The sequence below is a fragment of the Medicago sativa genome, chromosome 1 (assembly GCF_051527215.1).
Source record: "Medicago sativa cultivar Bolivia chromosome 1, Bolivia_mono, whole genome shotgun sequence".
In the NCBI taxonomy this organism is placed as follows: Eukaryota; Viridiplantae; Streptophyta; class Magnoliopsida; order Fabales; family Fabaceae; genus Medicago; species Medicago sativa.
This window is the reverse complement of record NC_140749.1, coordinates 11,132,457-11,148,598: the sequence shown is the minus strand read 5'-3', so window position 1 is coordinate 11,148,598 and position 16,142 is coordinate 11,132,457. Positions and strand designations below refer to the sequence as shown.

The 16,142-nt window shown below is 33.0% G+C and overlaps 1 protein-coding gene and 2 long non-coding RNA genes across 6 annotated transcripts; all 3 read right to left on the bottom strand.

The window, feature by feature from the left end:
• Positions 1–8: 8 nt before the first annotated feature.
• Positions 9–3,529, bottom strand: LOC146952612 (uncharacterized). The gene is made up of 2 exons (XR_015006946.1): positions 1,744–3,529; positions 9–295 (listed from the first exon to the last, which is right to left on the bottom strand). It is a non-coding gene; the product is annotated as an uncharacterized LOC146952612 (long non-coding RNA).
• Positions 3,530–3,679: 150 nt separating this feature from the next.
• On the bottom strand, positions 3,680–6,202 carry LOC146952611 (uncharacterized). Of its 2 annotated transcripts, none has more exons than XR_015006948.1 (3): positions 6,074–6,202; positions 4,942–5,105; positions 3,680–4,035 (listed from the first exon to the last, which is right to left on the bottom strand). It is a non-coding gene; the product is annotated as an uncharacterized LOC146952611 (long non-coding RNA). The 2 variants fall into 2 exon arrangements; XR_015006947.1 differs by lacking the exon at positions 3,680–4,035 and adding an exon at positions 4,074–4,583.
• Positions 6,203–10,467: 4,265 nt separating this feature from the next.
• Positions 10,468–16,142, bottom strand: LOC146952610 (C3H4 type zinc finger protein). 3 transcript variants are annotated; one of them, XM_085703762.1, is made up of 6 exons: positions 15,914–16,142; positions 14,926–15,055; positions 14,174–14,804; positions 12,151–12,276; positions 11,782–12,067; positions 10,468–11,256 (listed from the first exon to the last, which is right to left on the bottom strand). In XM_085703762.1, exons 3-6 carry the CDS (start codon positions 14,776–14,778, stop codon positions 11,062–11,064), a joined length of 1,212 nt encoding a protein of 403 aa, XP_085559888.1. In that variant the 5' UTR covers positions 14,779–14,804; positions 14,926–15,055; positions 15,914–16,142; the 3' UTR covers positions 10,468–11,061. The 3 variants fall into 3 exon arrangements, with proteins under 3 accessions (XP_085559888.1, XP_085559894.1, XP_085559898.1); XM_085703768.1 differs by having other exon boundaries at positions 15,732–15,915; XM_085703772.1 differs by lacking the exon at positions 15,914–16,142 and adding an exon at positions 15,737–15,887.

Here is a 16,142-nt window from a genome sequence, read left to right as displayed (position 1 = left end):
CCACGAAATAAAAAATATAAAAAATAATTTAAACATTCAATTATTCAATGCCAGTACAATAAATAAATGCATATTTTCTTCAAAAAAATAAATAAATAAATGCATATTATGAGATATTCTAACAAAAGGTATCTTGCATATATTATTTTCTTCTTCCCTGCACGGCGTATGCATATGTAATGAAAATGTTTTGTTCATACAATCCAACGACATATGCATATGTTTTGTTCGCACCTATATTTCATATACTTAGTCTCTGGTGGACAATCACGAACAGTTACACATTTAGTAAACGCTGTAATGAAAAATAAGAATAAAACAATGTTACTAAAATGACATAATAGATTGTGTATGACCTACAAACACAAGAAAGAAATTTGAAAAAGCATAAAAATATGGATTATCGACAACATTCTCCGCAACCAGGAAAAGAGGAAGGAATAAAATAATATCATACACAAACTTTAGAGTTTTAGCAATTTTCTGTTCTTTTGCGTATAACAAATAGTATATGATTTGATCATAATATAGGGTATAAAACACAGAATGTGTTAAAAAGAATTTAGAACTCAAGGAGTTGTAAACAACCCTCGTTGTTAAGTGTTTCTTCGGTATATCAATTTATTGTGTTTGTCCCTTTAGCACACTTAGTTACTAAAGAGATAACATAAAAAAATGTTAATAATTACAATACATTACCTTTTAATTAACTTTTACATCCTCTCTAAATGCTTTCTTTAATTCCTAAATTAATTCATCCATGAAATAATTATGTTGTTATAAAAAATCATGTGGTATTGATTAATGAAGATTTTTTTTAAATGATTCATTTTTTCAAAACGAAAATTGAAAGTCAAAAGTCATCATTATGACTAACTGACATCTCAATTATGTTAACACCCCAACCAACCAACAACCATTTACAATTGCGAAAATAATATTATTTCTGTCTCAAATTATAAGTCGTTTTAGTAAAAAAATTGTCCCAACATATAAGTCATTTAATAATACCAATGAAACATCAATGTTACTTTTTCTAGAGGAATGCTAGCAACACTCTCTTTTGATCACTCTCTCTAGCACTTACTCTTTTATTGGGTAAAATCAATGTATGTCCCACCACTTTATGTGGGTTCCATTTTCAAAATGTAGGTCTCACATTGATTTCACCCAATAAAAAAGTGAGTGTTAGAGAGAGTGCTCAAAAGAGAGTGTTGCTAGCATTCCTCCTTTTTCTATTATACCCTTAACAGTTTATTATTTTTTCCTCTCTCAATTCTTTAATTTGTTATTCCCATACCATTGATTAAAGATAATTTTATAAAATAACTCATAATTTCTTTTTTCAACACATAATTAATAACATTTCTTAATAAGTGTGAAATGACCAAGTCGACTTATAATTTTGGACGGAGGGGGTATATTATTATTATAAGAGGGAAAAAAAAAAAAGGTGTGACACAAAGCAAAACTCAAAAAAATAACAGACGGTAGTACCGAAAATCTACAAGCCAAACTGTTCTTTTGAATTACAACATCTACATACAAAGGAAGGAATGTAACATAGATACATCGAGTGCAAGAAGTACTCATTTTAAGACAACATACAACCAAAGACTATCACCCCTAACAACAAGGCAAATACAAAAAATACAAAAAAAAAAAAAAAAAAGCCTTTAGCACCATGGCGAGAACAAAAAAAGAAAACAAAATCTTGCAGAGTGACTAGAGTTTAAACCTTACCGTCAAAGTTCTGTGCAACAAGGAAAAAGTTACGTGCAAAAAGGAAAAGAGAAAGAAAAAAAATAATAACATTGACAAACTTTAGAGTTTTAACCATTTTTTTTTCTTTGCATGTAAGAAATAAAACATAATTTGACCACTTTATAGTAAATCACTTGATGTGCTAAAAAGAAATTTAGCTCTTAAGGATTTGTAAAAAGTCATTCTTATAATTAAAATCATTAGTAAGTGTCTCTTAAGCAGATCAATGTGTTATGCTAGTCCCATTAGTTACCAAAGAGTTACATATTTTTTTTTTGTTAATCATTAGAATGCATTCTTTTTTTAATTAACTTTACAACCTTCAATGATAGAAAGGAGAAATATTAAAAAATAATATACAATCAGCGTGTAAACATAGTTATGCACAAGTTAAACATATTGTATGAATTTTATATATAAAATGATTTGATCATAGGAAATGAGTATTGATGAGTCCTAAAATCGTGTTATTTTCCATATCACTTTTTGACTTGTTTTGCAAGTAATCTTTATAAAAACCCCACTACAAGAAAAATGACATATACCTACGGAGGTTTACTGTAACGACAAAAAAACGTAAGGATAGAAAAGATATACCTGCGGAAATATCATTGACCGTAGCTATATAAATTGTTTTTATATACGGTCAATGATATTGAAGGAAGAGTAATAAAGAGATGGAATTGGAGCTAGGGTTACAAAGTTAAGAGAGGTTAAACTAGTTTTCATCAGTATCTACTCTTTCTTCTCAAACTCCTCTTTCAATTGACGGGGTGAGTTCTTTAATAGGCTTTATTTTTAAGTTAGGCTAAGTTTTGTTGTGAATGGGAATAATGAATGCATGTGATGGTGAGAACGAGGGTTTGAGAACCCAATGGTAGAAATAACATAATTAAAAGTTTAGGAATTGTGCGAGTTGATAGATTTTTACCAAATCATTAAGTTTTTCATCTATGTTAAGTACAATAACTTGATCGACATTGGAATAATTTTCTCCTTTTTCAAGGGCTGGTTGGACATGTTTTTGGGTTATCAAAGACCCCCCATATTGCTGATTTTTCGTGCATGATGGATAGGGCGCTACGCGGCCGTGGTCAGAGAGCTAGCGCTAGTTAATATCCCTCTATTATTACTTGGGTTGGTTGTATGTGTCACAAATCCCTTTACCCTAATTCTTCTTTTCTCATTGGGTTTAGCTCCACGGGTTTGGCATATGCGAGTCGTATGAATCGACAAGTGAGACATTCCGAATAGGAGGATCATCCATCCATGCTGCTCTAGTTTCATGAAGGCTTAGGAGCACTTAAAGAAGGGTTGGAACAAGGTTATAAGCTGAAACTGAAGGCCTTCATAAGAGCTTTAACTTTAAGCTAGAGTTTTGGCATTAGGAGGAAGCTTAAGCTCATGCATGCATATTAATGTTGTGCATACACGTTGGGATGTGCAAATAGTTGAATGTTTATAAGTGCGGAACGGATTGGCTTCAAAAGTGGTGGATGGCTAGAAGCTTGGTTCTAAAATTAAGCATAAGTTGTTCTGAAAGTGGCCAGATTAATCTAGGTGAGTTCCTTTCTAGCTTAGAACCAAACCTTGGGTAGTTATGATTATGCAGGTGAAAAGAACTATGAACTTAGGTTTAATGTTGTATGCTAGTTGCCCTATTTTATGCCATTATTGCTATTTATGTATGTGTTACGCTGCATGGCATTTTTTCTTGATTGGAATTTCGGTTATACAAAGAATGCAGGGGCATGTAGTTGAAAATTGCCAGAGTGCAACCGGTTTCACTAAAATGTGCAACCTATTGTCATGCAAAAAACTTGTTTAAAAACCTTATGTTCTTTGTGTAAATGACTGTTTGGACCATATGATGATAACACGAACATATAGGATATAATGGCATAAGAGAGCAAGATATGTGTATATGTGTGATTTCTATTGGGAAAATGATATTGAACTTCTTACGGGGATGTTTGAAAACCCTTTTAGGAATAACATATGAAAAGGATATGCTTAGAACCTGAAAATAGCTTTAACAAGTATAAGAAATATTCTCAGATAATAACATGCGCATTCTTTCAAAAAAAAAACATGCGCATATATGTTCAGATTATGAAATTCAGTTATGTCGTGTCCCTCGCAGCCTCAAGATGGATTTAACCCTAGTTGGTAAACCACACGTAGTCGGGGAGTCTGACGTTAGTTTGATACAATAGGTACTTTTGCCGGTAAGTAGTGGAATATGGTCGGGGTTACTCCAATCGGTGCACTCTGTAAAATGAACTCAGATAATTTATTTGTCCCATACTAACATTATAATTATGTATATGAAAGATATTTTGTACCGAAAATTTCTCAATAAATGAGTCTTGATTAATTAAAGAATATGCATATTCAAAAGAAAACATGTGGGAACTTTCTGATGATAAGGAAGATTGATTTCAGCTTTTTCAAGTTATTTAAAATAAGGTTTAACTATTTGAGAATTTTTAAATAGGTCATTGAACTAAAAAGGTTGTAATCAAATGGTCGAACTATTAATTTTTTTTCCAACTGGGTTCTTCAGTTAAAAAACCGTTGGTCAACTGACTTGGACCTTGACCGGGCAACTAGATTTTACACATGAGCACTTAATTTCCACACCGTTATATCATTTTACTTATTATATACTAAAATTGCTAATATTCTCAACAAAAGAATACTGAAATCCTTAATTTCTTTTGCTCTAAAATAATTGTTCCTGGCTCTACAGCAGCATCTACATTTCAGCCAATCAACTGCATTTCTTCAACTATGTCCTCATTGCTCACGCATGCCAACTATCATAAGTGTACCAATATTTTGACATAAAATTGAAGTTATAGGCTTTGAAGTAAAATATTTTATTTTCAACTTAACTATTACAAATATTCTTATTGGTGGTATTGTTGGAAATAAAATGTGATATGTCTAAACAAGAGGCCATGGCAATACATCTAAAATTACGAGAGAAAATCAATCTAATTATAATACACTTTAGTGTCTTGTTTCATTTCATTACCAAAATTTTAAAGTACGAATCCATAATAACAAGGTCCGTGAAATTAAAATAAATAAATAATTAAAACATACAATTATTCAGTGTCAGTGCAATACGTAAATGACAATTATGAAATATTCTAACAAAATATATCTTACATGTATTTTTTTTCTTCTTCCCGACATGGCGTAAGTGCATCCTTTTGAGTCTGGTACTCATACAATCCACAATTTATGATATCTACATATTCCTTTTTCGCACCTATATATCTTAAACCTAGTATTTGGTGGACAATCAGCAACAGTTGTACATTCAACATACGCTGTAATGAAAAATAAGAATAAAACAATGTTACTAAATGACATAATATATTGTGTACGACCTACAAATTAAAGAAGGGATTTTGAAAAAGTATAATAAAAATATGGATTATCGACAACATTCTTTGCTACAAGGAAAATAGAAAGGAATAAAATAATATCATGCACAAACTTTAGAGTTTTAGCATTTTCACCCTCTTTGCATGTAACAAATAGGATATGATTTGATCAAATTATAGAGTATAAACCACCTAACGTGCTCAAAAGAATTTAGCTCTTAAGGAGTTGTAAAAAACCCTCCCTAAAATTAGAACATTGTTAAGTGATTCTTCAATATATCAATATATTGTGTTTGTCCTTTTAGCACACTTACTAAAGAGGTAACATAAAAAATGTTAATCATTAGAATTCATTATTTTTTTTAATTAACTTTACATCCTCTCTAAATGCTCTCTTCAATTCCTAATTTGATTCATGAATAAAATAATTACGTTGTTATAAAAAATAAAGTGGTATTTGATTACTAAAAAGAGCTGTTTTTTTTTAAAATGGTTCATTTTTTCAAAACAAAAATTGAAAGTGTAATGACATCATTATGACCAACTAACATCCCAACTATGTCGGCCCCAACCAACCAACCAACAACCATTTATAATTGCTTAAATAATACCATCTCTGTCTCAAATTATAAGGTGCTTTAGTAAAAAAGAAAGTTCCAAATTATGAGGAAAAATCTGCAAGCCATATTGTCCTTTTGAATGAAAAACATCTATACACACAGAGGAAGGAATGTATCATAGATACATCGGGTATAAGAAGTAATCATTTTAGGACAACATACAACTAAAGACGATCACCCTTGACAACAAGACAAAGAAAAAAAAACACACGAAAAACAAGAGCCCTTAACACCACCACAAGAACAAAAAAGAAAAAAAATCTTGCAGCATGACTAGAGTTTTAACCTTACCGTCAATGTTTTGTGCAACAAGGAAACAATTATGTGCAACATGGATAAGAGAAAGAAAGAAAATCATAACATGCACAAACTTTAGAGTTTTAACCATTTTTTTTTCTATTTGCATGTAACTAATAAAACATAATTTGATCACTTTATAGTAAAGCACTTGATGTGTTAAAAAAACATTTGAGCTCTTAAGGAGCCGTAAAAAGCCCTCCCTAAAATTAGAATCATTATTAAGTGTCTCTTAAGTAGATCAATATGTTGTGCTTGTCCTTTTAGCACACTTATTACTAATGAGTTAACATAAAAAACTTGTCAATCATTAGAAAAAGGGTTAATTAAGTTTTTGGTCTTTATAAATATCTGCAGTTTTGTGTTTAGTCCCTAAAAACAAATCACACTTTTTAGTCCCTACAAAATTTTCCGTTAGTGTTTTTAGTCCCTGTTAAATTAAAATTTGTTTAATTATGCTTAAACTTCTAAATTTTTGAAAGATTTTTTACAGACATATTCATAACATCGTTAGACACTCTTTTATAAAATCTTTTAGTTTTTTAACATGTAATGAATTAAATATGAATTTTTCTAAAAGCCAAATTTTCAAGATTATATTAATGAAAATTTGGACCTGATAATAAAATTTTGAGTTACTTTTCTGCGGAGGAACTTTGTATAATGTTTTAAATAAGTATGTAAAAATTATGTTAAAAATTTAAAAGTTTAAGCACAATTAAGAAAATTTTAATTTTACAAGGGACTAAAAGTATGTGTTGATCTCTGTTAAATTAAAAACTGTTTAATTATACTCAAACTTTTATATTTTTAAATGATTTTTAACAGACATGTTAAGAACATTATAATAATCTCTTTTATAAAAAATTAGAATTTTTTAACATGTAATGAATTAAATATAATTTTTTTAAACACCGAAAAGTCAAGATAAAACTAACGAAAATTTGGAGCTAAAAATAAATTTTTTAGCTAACTTATTGTGGCAGAACGTTTTATAATGTTTTAAACAAGTATGTAAAAAATCATTAAAAAATTTAAAATTTTAAGCATAATTAAACAAATTTTAATTTGACAGGGACTAAAAACACTAACAGAAAATTTTGTAGGACTAAAAAGTGTGATTTGTTTTAATAGGAACTAAAAACAAAACTGCTGATATTTATAGAGATAAAAACTTAATTAACCTATAGAAAAATATACCTACGGAGATTTATAGTGATGGCTGAAAAAATCTCAAGTATAGAAAAAAATACCTACAAAAATGTCAAGGACTTTAAAGAATAAAATATACCAAGATTAAAGAGAGAGAGTTGTGGGTGTATTATTTGAGTTCGCTCTCTCCCCTCAGTGTCCTTCAGTTCACTCTCCAGCAGAAGCCGGTCCAAAACCCTAATTTATGTTGATTTCATGTACATTTATGCTGCTTTTAATTTGATTTTCTGAACATTACTCTTCATATGCCAAAATCCAAACTATTGGATTGAAGTTTTATAATTCATTTATTTATAAAATAAGACCAAAACATTTTTGTGTTTGCGGATTCAATTTTTGTTTTGTTTTTGTGTTAGTTTTCTTTTAGTTGAAAATAAAGCTTCAAATAAATATGTTTGATGTGGTGAAATTTTCAATCAATAGCTAATATGGTTAAGTAAAGCACAAAACATTTTTGTGTTTGTTGATTCAAAATCTTTTTGATCTGGCGAAATAAAGATGCAATTGATTCAAAATATTTTTGATCTAGCTAAATAAAGTTGCAAATAAATCAAGAGGTAGTTTTTCACATGGTAGATATATGAAAATCCAATTTTTTTTTCATAATCTTGTAAAAAAAATAAAAAAATAATCCTAACGTTGGTGGGTCTGTGGATTTTGTGTAGGGAATAAAAATGCCAAATCAATGTCGTGTCTAAAACTAAATTTTCACCAAATCCAACAATGATAATTTTGTCAATCAACGAGCCTATAATGACCAAATTTCAGCACTACAATCAACAGGAAGTTATACCCTACACCCCAACAATTATACCTTTACCCCTACGAACCATCCAGATTACCAATTTTAACCTTTTACAAAATCTCATCTCGTTCACCCTACCAATCTTCTGGAAAAGTAGCCACCGAACATGGTTTCTCAATATTAGTTACCGAAAACTCATTTTGTAAACAGAATCATTTGGTTTGAGAAGTATATTTGCAAAAATCACATTTGTAGTATCAATCTTCTCATCAGATTCCACGTTAGTGGCTTCAAACCAACAACACATACTTAGTACTTACAGAGGCTTGCCTTCGCCAGTTGTTATATAACACAATGGCAAATAGAATTAAAAAATACACAGCCAATTTGTTGAAAAACTTTTGTTAACTCTAAATCTAGCAGATCATTTTCCCTCATTGAATTTTGTTGAGTTCCAATTTGATCATAACCCCAGTTTACTTTTTTTGACATGGGTCATGTAAAAATCAGATCTTTTTAATCAAATTTAAGGTATTCTTTATTTTGCAATTCTCTATTTAGATTTTGTTTTAATTTCAACCCCATCAAATTGATGTGTGAGGTGGAGAGGGAGAGCAGAGGAAGGAGTGATGAATGGATCTACAACATGAGTTCAATTTGAACCTTGCAACTTCAAGGTGAGAAATTGGTCGTTTGGGGTGAATGGTTTGTAGGGGTGAATGGGTGAGATTTTGTAGAGGTTAAAATTGGTATTTTTTATGGTTTGTAAGGGTAAAGGTATAAGTGTTGGGGTGTGAGGTATAATTTCCCAATCAACAAAGTAGCAGCAATTCTCATCTTGAGATCATAGTATCATGAAAATTGCTTTTCTGACATAGAATACTTCCTATTGACACAAGTAAATGACCAAATTACCCTCAGCAGTAGTTAACTACCTCTGGCATATGCGCCGAAAGTTAACTGCCGCTGGCTTCTCCAGAGGTAGTTAACTACCTCTGGCTTTGCTGCTTTTTATTGTGATTTTACGCGTTTCGGTCGAAAAATTAAAATAAATCGAAACTTATTCAAAATTCTACGAAACTTTACAGATCCGTTGAAGTTTCGTGAAATTCTGTAAAGTTTCGTGAAATTCTGAATAAGTTTCGATTTATTTTGATTTTTCGACCGAAACGCGTAAAATCACAATAAAAAGCAGCAAAGCTAGAGGTAGTTAACTACCTCTAGAGGAGCCAGTGGTAGTTAACTACCTCTGGAGGAGCCAGCGGCAGTTAACTGTCGGCGCATATGCCAGAGGTAGTTAACTACCGCTGGGGGTAATTTGGTCATTTACTTGTGTCAATAGGAAGTATTCTATGTCAGAAAAGCAATTTTCTAGTATCATACCACTACAATTCATTATATGACCCCTTCAGAACAAAAACCCAATGATTTTTTTCTGTTATACTTAAAGAAACTTTTAGAACAAACAAGAAGAATCACTTTTGGAACAAGACAAAGCCATACTAGAATTAAGGGTTAATAGTGCTTTACCCCCTGTAATATAGTTCATTTCCGGTTTTACGCCTGTAAAATATTTTTTTGGATTTCGTCCTTGTAATTTGTAGATTTTTTTGTTTTGGACCTTCATGAATTTTAACTGTACAAAATCGAAGATATGACAGGGGTAAACCAAAATTTTCTCAAATTAACAAGTGGGGTAAACTGAAACTTGCTCAAATTACAGGGGGTAAACCTAAATTTGCTCAAATTATAGGGGGCGAAATTTTCTATGAAGGTCCAAAACCAAAAACACTTCAAATTACAAGGATGAAATTCAAAAAAAAACATTTTACAAGGAGGAAAATCGAAAATGATCTATATTACAGGGGTAACGCACTATTAACCCTAAAATTAAAGTTACAGGCTTTGAAGTAAAAAATTATTTTCCATCCTAACTATCACAAATACCAACTCATGTAACTATCACAAATACCAACTCATGTCATGCACGAGCAACAAACTACTATTTTTTAATCTCTAAAATTATCAGATGTGAAATTTTATTATTCAAATGATATTTCATAAATGAGTAAACGTTCTTCTTTAAAAAAAAATAAAAATAAATGAGTAAACGTTCATTTTCATCCTTACATGGGTGAGCCGTCAATTCAGTTCATAAACGTATCAGAATTACATAAACATAATCAAGTGTGTCTTCTGTTGGTAATTTCATAGATCGAACTATGTAACAAAAGACACGTCTGAATACTACTATAGCTAATAAAAGACACATTTGATATGTTTTTGTAACTTATATACATTAGCACTTTAACACATTCAAAACCAAAATAGATGTTTACTACTTAATAAACAAATATCTTCCCAAATAGAATGCAATCCCTGGTTTGGTACCTATCAATAATCCTCCCCAGCGAAACGCAAATCAAAAACATTTACAGAGACACCGCAATCGTCTAATAAAATAAGCAAATGGCAGTACATCACTTTATATATTCCTGTGAGGCTGTGACTCATTTACATGAAATTATGTTTAACCTCCCAATACCAACACCATACATCTCTGAACAATTAGCTAAATGTACCAACTTGCAGTTCCAACCAAAAGAAAAAAAAATATATAAACAAAAATGATATAGAATTGGAATGGATGACCTCAATCCATCCATGGAGAAAAAGTGAGTATCATAGAAAGGAAAAAAGAAAGAAATTTTTTTTTTACAAGAGTACTAGTGTAATATGTAATATAACAAGGGTTTTTTTAGATAATTTCCTTTTCCTTCAGAAGATGAGCGTCTGTGTCATGTTATGAGAGAAAAACACACTTATTGTGTATGAACCTACCACCATTACCTGAGTAAGGTCTGCCAATTTTATAAATAGGTGATTTGTTTTTTCTCTCGCAAAACATGCAAGATGAGCTTGTCCATTTCCCGGTTCTTACGGATAATGAGAGGAACCAAACTGTATGTATTGTGTATAACTAGATTAAACCTAGGGATTGGCGACGCCATTTACAACTCTGCTCTCATCCCGTTGTTTGGGTGGCATCTTCTCCAGACCCCAATCCTGTTAGGTCTTCACCAACCTCACTCTTGCAAAGCGGGCACAATGCATTTATCTTCAACCACTTATCAACGCAATCTTTGTGGAAAAGATGAGAACAAGGCAACTCTCTCAGCTCGTCGTTGTTTTCATACTTGGCCAGGCAGATGCAGCAAACCTGCAGAGAAACACAGAAAATGCCAACATTTCAGTCAGCATACAAGCTCAAGACACGAGCAAGCATCCTTGTTACAAAATGACAAAGGTAGCATTATGCTTGTAACATTTTTAATTCGGGATTCCTCGAGTAGCTTAAACAACAGTGTAATTCAACAACAGCACCATACAAAATCAATTTTTTATTACCTGATGGCACAAATGCTATGTTCCTAAATGAATTTTTCAATATACTATGCATGGCTAAAACGTTTTCAAGATACAAGCTATCCATTACCGAAAAACTACAAATTACTGAATTTTTAAAATTTAAACAGGTGTACAAATTATAGCCTACAATCCTAAAGCTGTTCCTCCATAACCCAAAGTGATAGAAGTGTGATTAGATATATCATATATGGTCCTTTTTTATTCAAAGAAAATTTTCATTCACATAACTGGATACGATGTGACTAGACAAATAATGCCAAGATATTACAAAGTTCAATTATATATCCTGAATAAATAAAGATCAGATTGTACTTACCGCATCTTCTCCAGAGATCACACGCTCTTTTTCGGTTCCTGCGGCAACAGTTCCACCATCTATATTAGCAGAGTTGTTTTCGCTATTTTTTTTATTTTTCTTCATCTTGAACTTGTAAGTTGGTAGAGCATTAATGGATTCAGAAGTTGCTCCTCTGTTTTGTGTCAGATCCTCTCTAACGCCAAGGATGGAAATTATACACGGGAGACAACAGCAGATGGTTGAACAGAGAATGAAAGGCATAGCATAACCAATACAGCTAAATGCAAGGAACACTATACACAACCTACCAAGCAAAGGGAAAATGATATAATTTGAAAACCCTCAAAAACTAGAAGATTAGATGTAAAACTGTATGACAGGGTATACCTATACAAGTTAGGAGCTACAGCAGCAGAAGATCGTCCTCCAAAGATCCATACGTTTCCAACAACAAACCACACAGCAAAAAAGCAATCTAAGGATATTTTGAAGTATTCCACAAGTATCTTCATTCTGTGTTGCAGTTACCATAAGAATTAGCACCTTAATAAACAACTTACAATTCATTAAATGAATGACAGGGAAATTGAAGTGAGAGGAACAAGGCAACAAGCATGACATAAGCAAAGGATTAATAAAATAAAAACAATGAATTTTAACTTGGGGAATCATTAATAAGTTAGCTAGAAGTTTTTATTACTGTAGCTGGTAAATACATATAACACCAAGTCCTAATCCTAGAAGCTATTGACCAGTTAACTAGGCAGTGTTCAGCATGCTATATAGGCAGCGTGCAAGTTAGTATTCCTCATTAAATAGGAATGGCCACTCCACTAATTCTGCATATTTCTTCACTACTAAGTTAACTGCACCAGGCATTCCTATTTTGTCTATAATGTGTGCTGTATGATAGCACAATTGTTTAGGTGGAATGTGGATGCTAATAACAGCATGGTTTCTATAAGGGTTGCTCCCGACTGCTTTACAGGAGTTATCAATTTCAAATGAAAGCAAAATAGTGTTCTTTATCTAGGAAGTTGTGCACGATTTTTTTTCTTGGAAAATTCATTTACCCTTCAAGTTGATGAGGTTGTTAATTGATTATGTTAGGCTGCTAACTAAAGAGCTTAGTTGAATTTTCTTTCCTATGCTTTTCATATTAAGTAATTTTAAGTACAGCAATGATAACTGAACACACAATTTCAAACACAATACAGACACCAATGTATAAAATACAGTATAAAATACATATAACTTTTTTGTTCTTTCTTTTTCTCTTTCTCTCTTCTCTCCCTCCCATCCGTGTTGCTTCCTTTCACTCATCTCCCACCCAGCCAGCCAGCCACCACCGGTTCCTCTCTCCGGCACCGCCACCACCACCGTCCAACAATCTTCTCAGATCAACCTCTCACCAACCTCCACGACAGTCATCACCGTCTCTCTACAACCACAACCTCCTGAGCTTTCACCCTCACAACACCGTCGTCATCAATAGCGGCCACCCTTTCAACCTCCGTTCAGATTTGGACCTCCACCGCCGCGACATCATCACCACCACCTCCTGCCGCCGTCTTTCTTTCTTTCCTTTCAGATCTCGTATTCACATCGCTTTCTTTGATTCCATGTGTGCTGATATGATTCACGTTTGTCGAGAGGGTGGTGGTCGATGTTAATAACGATGGGTTGTAATGAGGACGATGGTGGATAATGGTTGTAGTAAGGAGGATGTTGGAAGAATTGGGAAAGAAAACACACAGAGGAGAGAGAGGAAGAAGAGAGAAGAAGAAGAGGGTTGTGGTGTATTTACAAAACTGCCCCTATTTAAAGGGTGAAATATCCAAATTACCCATGGTGTCTTTATTGTGTTTGAAAATCTGTGTCTACTTATCATTTCTGTTTTAAGTAACTATCAGCCACCTATGATGGCAGGGATGGATATAGAATAGTCCTAAATCAATAACCGGTGGAGGGAAATATACTATAAAGAATACACTGAAGGCCATAAGATGGTTTGGAGAAATTGCTAATTTCATTAGCCCAAGTATTACTCATATCCAATTCATCATAAAGAAGAAAGCGTAACCAAAGCTTCTAAGAAATAAGGGGAAGATAAATATACGGCTCAAGAATTGTGTCCAAAAGAATAATAGTAAGTGCAAGGCCAAAGCATAAGACATCTTCCTAAAAGAAAGCAAAATTCCCCAAAAGTGAGAATAAGAAATATACATCAACTAAACAAAGCCTGCTAGCCACAAACATTTGTAAACCTATGTTTTCTTTGAGCAAGATACAAGAAGTTGCGATGGCATCAAAAAATTTGCACTTAAATAAATAAATATTTCTAAAACAAATCGTGATTCTAACGTTGCAAGAAAAAATTATTTAACAACAATAGCAATTAATTCATTACCTTCTATTCATCAATATTGAAGTTTGATTACTTCTGGAGGATGCAGCTGCAGACTGACCAGCATCTCCATTATTTCTGGAAATGGAAAGAAATGTCCCAGAAGGATCACTAATCCGAGGAGATGTTTGACGTGACTGAGCTGAATCTTGTTCTCGCAGATGGTTATGATTATAATATCGCCAAAAAAGAAGAGGGAGGGTAGCAACACATCCAGAAGCATAGCCCACTATCCATTGAAACAACGGGGTCTGTGGATGCTCATTCCTTGACAGCGACAAAACAACAATAGATGCAACAATCTGACTTACTAAGAGGACTAGCTCAATAGATATCCATAGCCCAGAATGCACAGGACTCCGACTCCGACGGGCATCCCCTCTCCTTACAGAGGAAGAATTCCTCCTATTTGATTCAGTTGATATGCCCGAGGTTGAAACTGAATTCTGACCAACAGTTAACCGCACAGCACCTACTCTTTCTTCACGATGCGACACATCTACCCCATTAGATTGTCTATCACGAGACGAGGCGGATGTAGAAGCCTCGGCACTCCCATCTATTTCTATAATATGTTGACCGTCGTTGACGCTCCCGGGTCGCTCCATTAACGACGAGGAAGCTTCAATTGAACCTTTCACGATACAGTTCTGGTTAGACAGTGTTCAAGTATGATCTAACTCCCCCACTAACTCATATGACCGAAAAGAAAGCATCTAATAATACAAAAACAAGCACATGAATATATGTATTACCTTTAAATACAAATTTATGAAGTGTGTCTGTGACTGAAAACAAAAGCTTCTCCTTGCACTAGCAAAACCAGCCTAATTACTTGCAACATCTGAAGCAGCGAAATCAGCTACTTCCATTGGCAATAGCAATCTGTTAAAAAAGCAATATTTAATTCCAAAACCTTATATAAATAATTGTGATCTTTAATCACACAGACACACACACACAAACTATTTAAAATAGATTAGTGTTCCCAGTTCACAGAAACAACTTAGTTTGATGCCATAACTATAAGGAAAAACACAACAACAACAACCGAGTCTTATCCTGCTAAGCGAGGTCGGCAACATGGATCAAACAACGCTAGAGTGTTCTATCATAAAATAGTTGTCATCTTTAATCACACACACACACACACAAACTATTTACGCTTAGCAGTTACGCTTATAGTTTTCCTAAGTCTCCCTCAGCCTCTAGTGATCCACTCTCAGTAATACCTTTTTTTTTTCTTTCTATCTTTCTAAATAGTTTTTCTAAGTCTTCCTCTGTCTCTAGTGATCTAACTACCCTGCAATACACCTCAAAACCACCTAAGCCGATTTTCCATCATCCCCAACTCACTCTAATGTACATCCAACACAACATTCTCATCACTGCTACACTTATTGTATTCTCAAGAGTTCTCTCTACCATACAACTTCGCCGTTCTTACAGCTACCACAACTATAAGGAAAAATAATAAATATACAAATTAATAAATAAAAAAAAAAAAAAACATAAATCGTAATTTGATAAGGTTACTTGCAAAACGAGAAAGGACCATTACCTAACCTAATTTCAGCACATAATAACTTGATTATTGAATTAAAAAGCTAGGTATGAGTGATGAAAACCTAATTACGTAATTGAATTGAGAATACTATATCACAGTAATTTTACATAATCAAAAGTGCGTTTTGTTTGAATTCAACAATCAATTAACAGAAATTCATGGAAAATAAGAGTTACCTAAGAACGTGACGAAAAAGCGCGTGAAAAGGTGAATCGACGAAACGAGAGAGAAATTGTGAGAAAAAGCGTTGACTGAGTGAAATATTCGCACGATGAAGCAAGAGAACTCAAAACGGCATCTGAAGAGAGGTAAACGACAGAGAGAGAAAGAGAGGAAAGGTGCGAAACGGCGTCGTAGTGACGGAGGGAACGGTGTTGTCACAGTCAAGAAGCTGGCAAGTTGCTT

Coding starts and splice junctions, on each gene's coding strand:
- LOC146952610 (XM_085703762.1), bottom strand. CDS start 14,778: ATGGAGCGACCCGGGAGCGTCAACGACGGTCAACATATTATAGAAATA. Junction 12,277..14,173: donor TCAATATTGATGAATAGAAG/GTAATGAATTAA, acceptor ACTGCAACACAG/AATGAAGATACTTGTGGAAT. Junction 12,068..12,150: donor GTAGCTCCTAACTTGTATAG/GTATACCCTGTC, acceptor TTTGCTTGGTAG/GTTGTGTATAGTGTTCCTTG.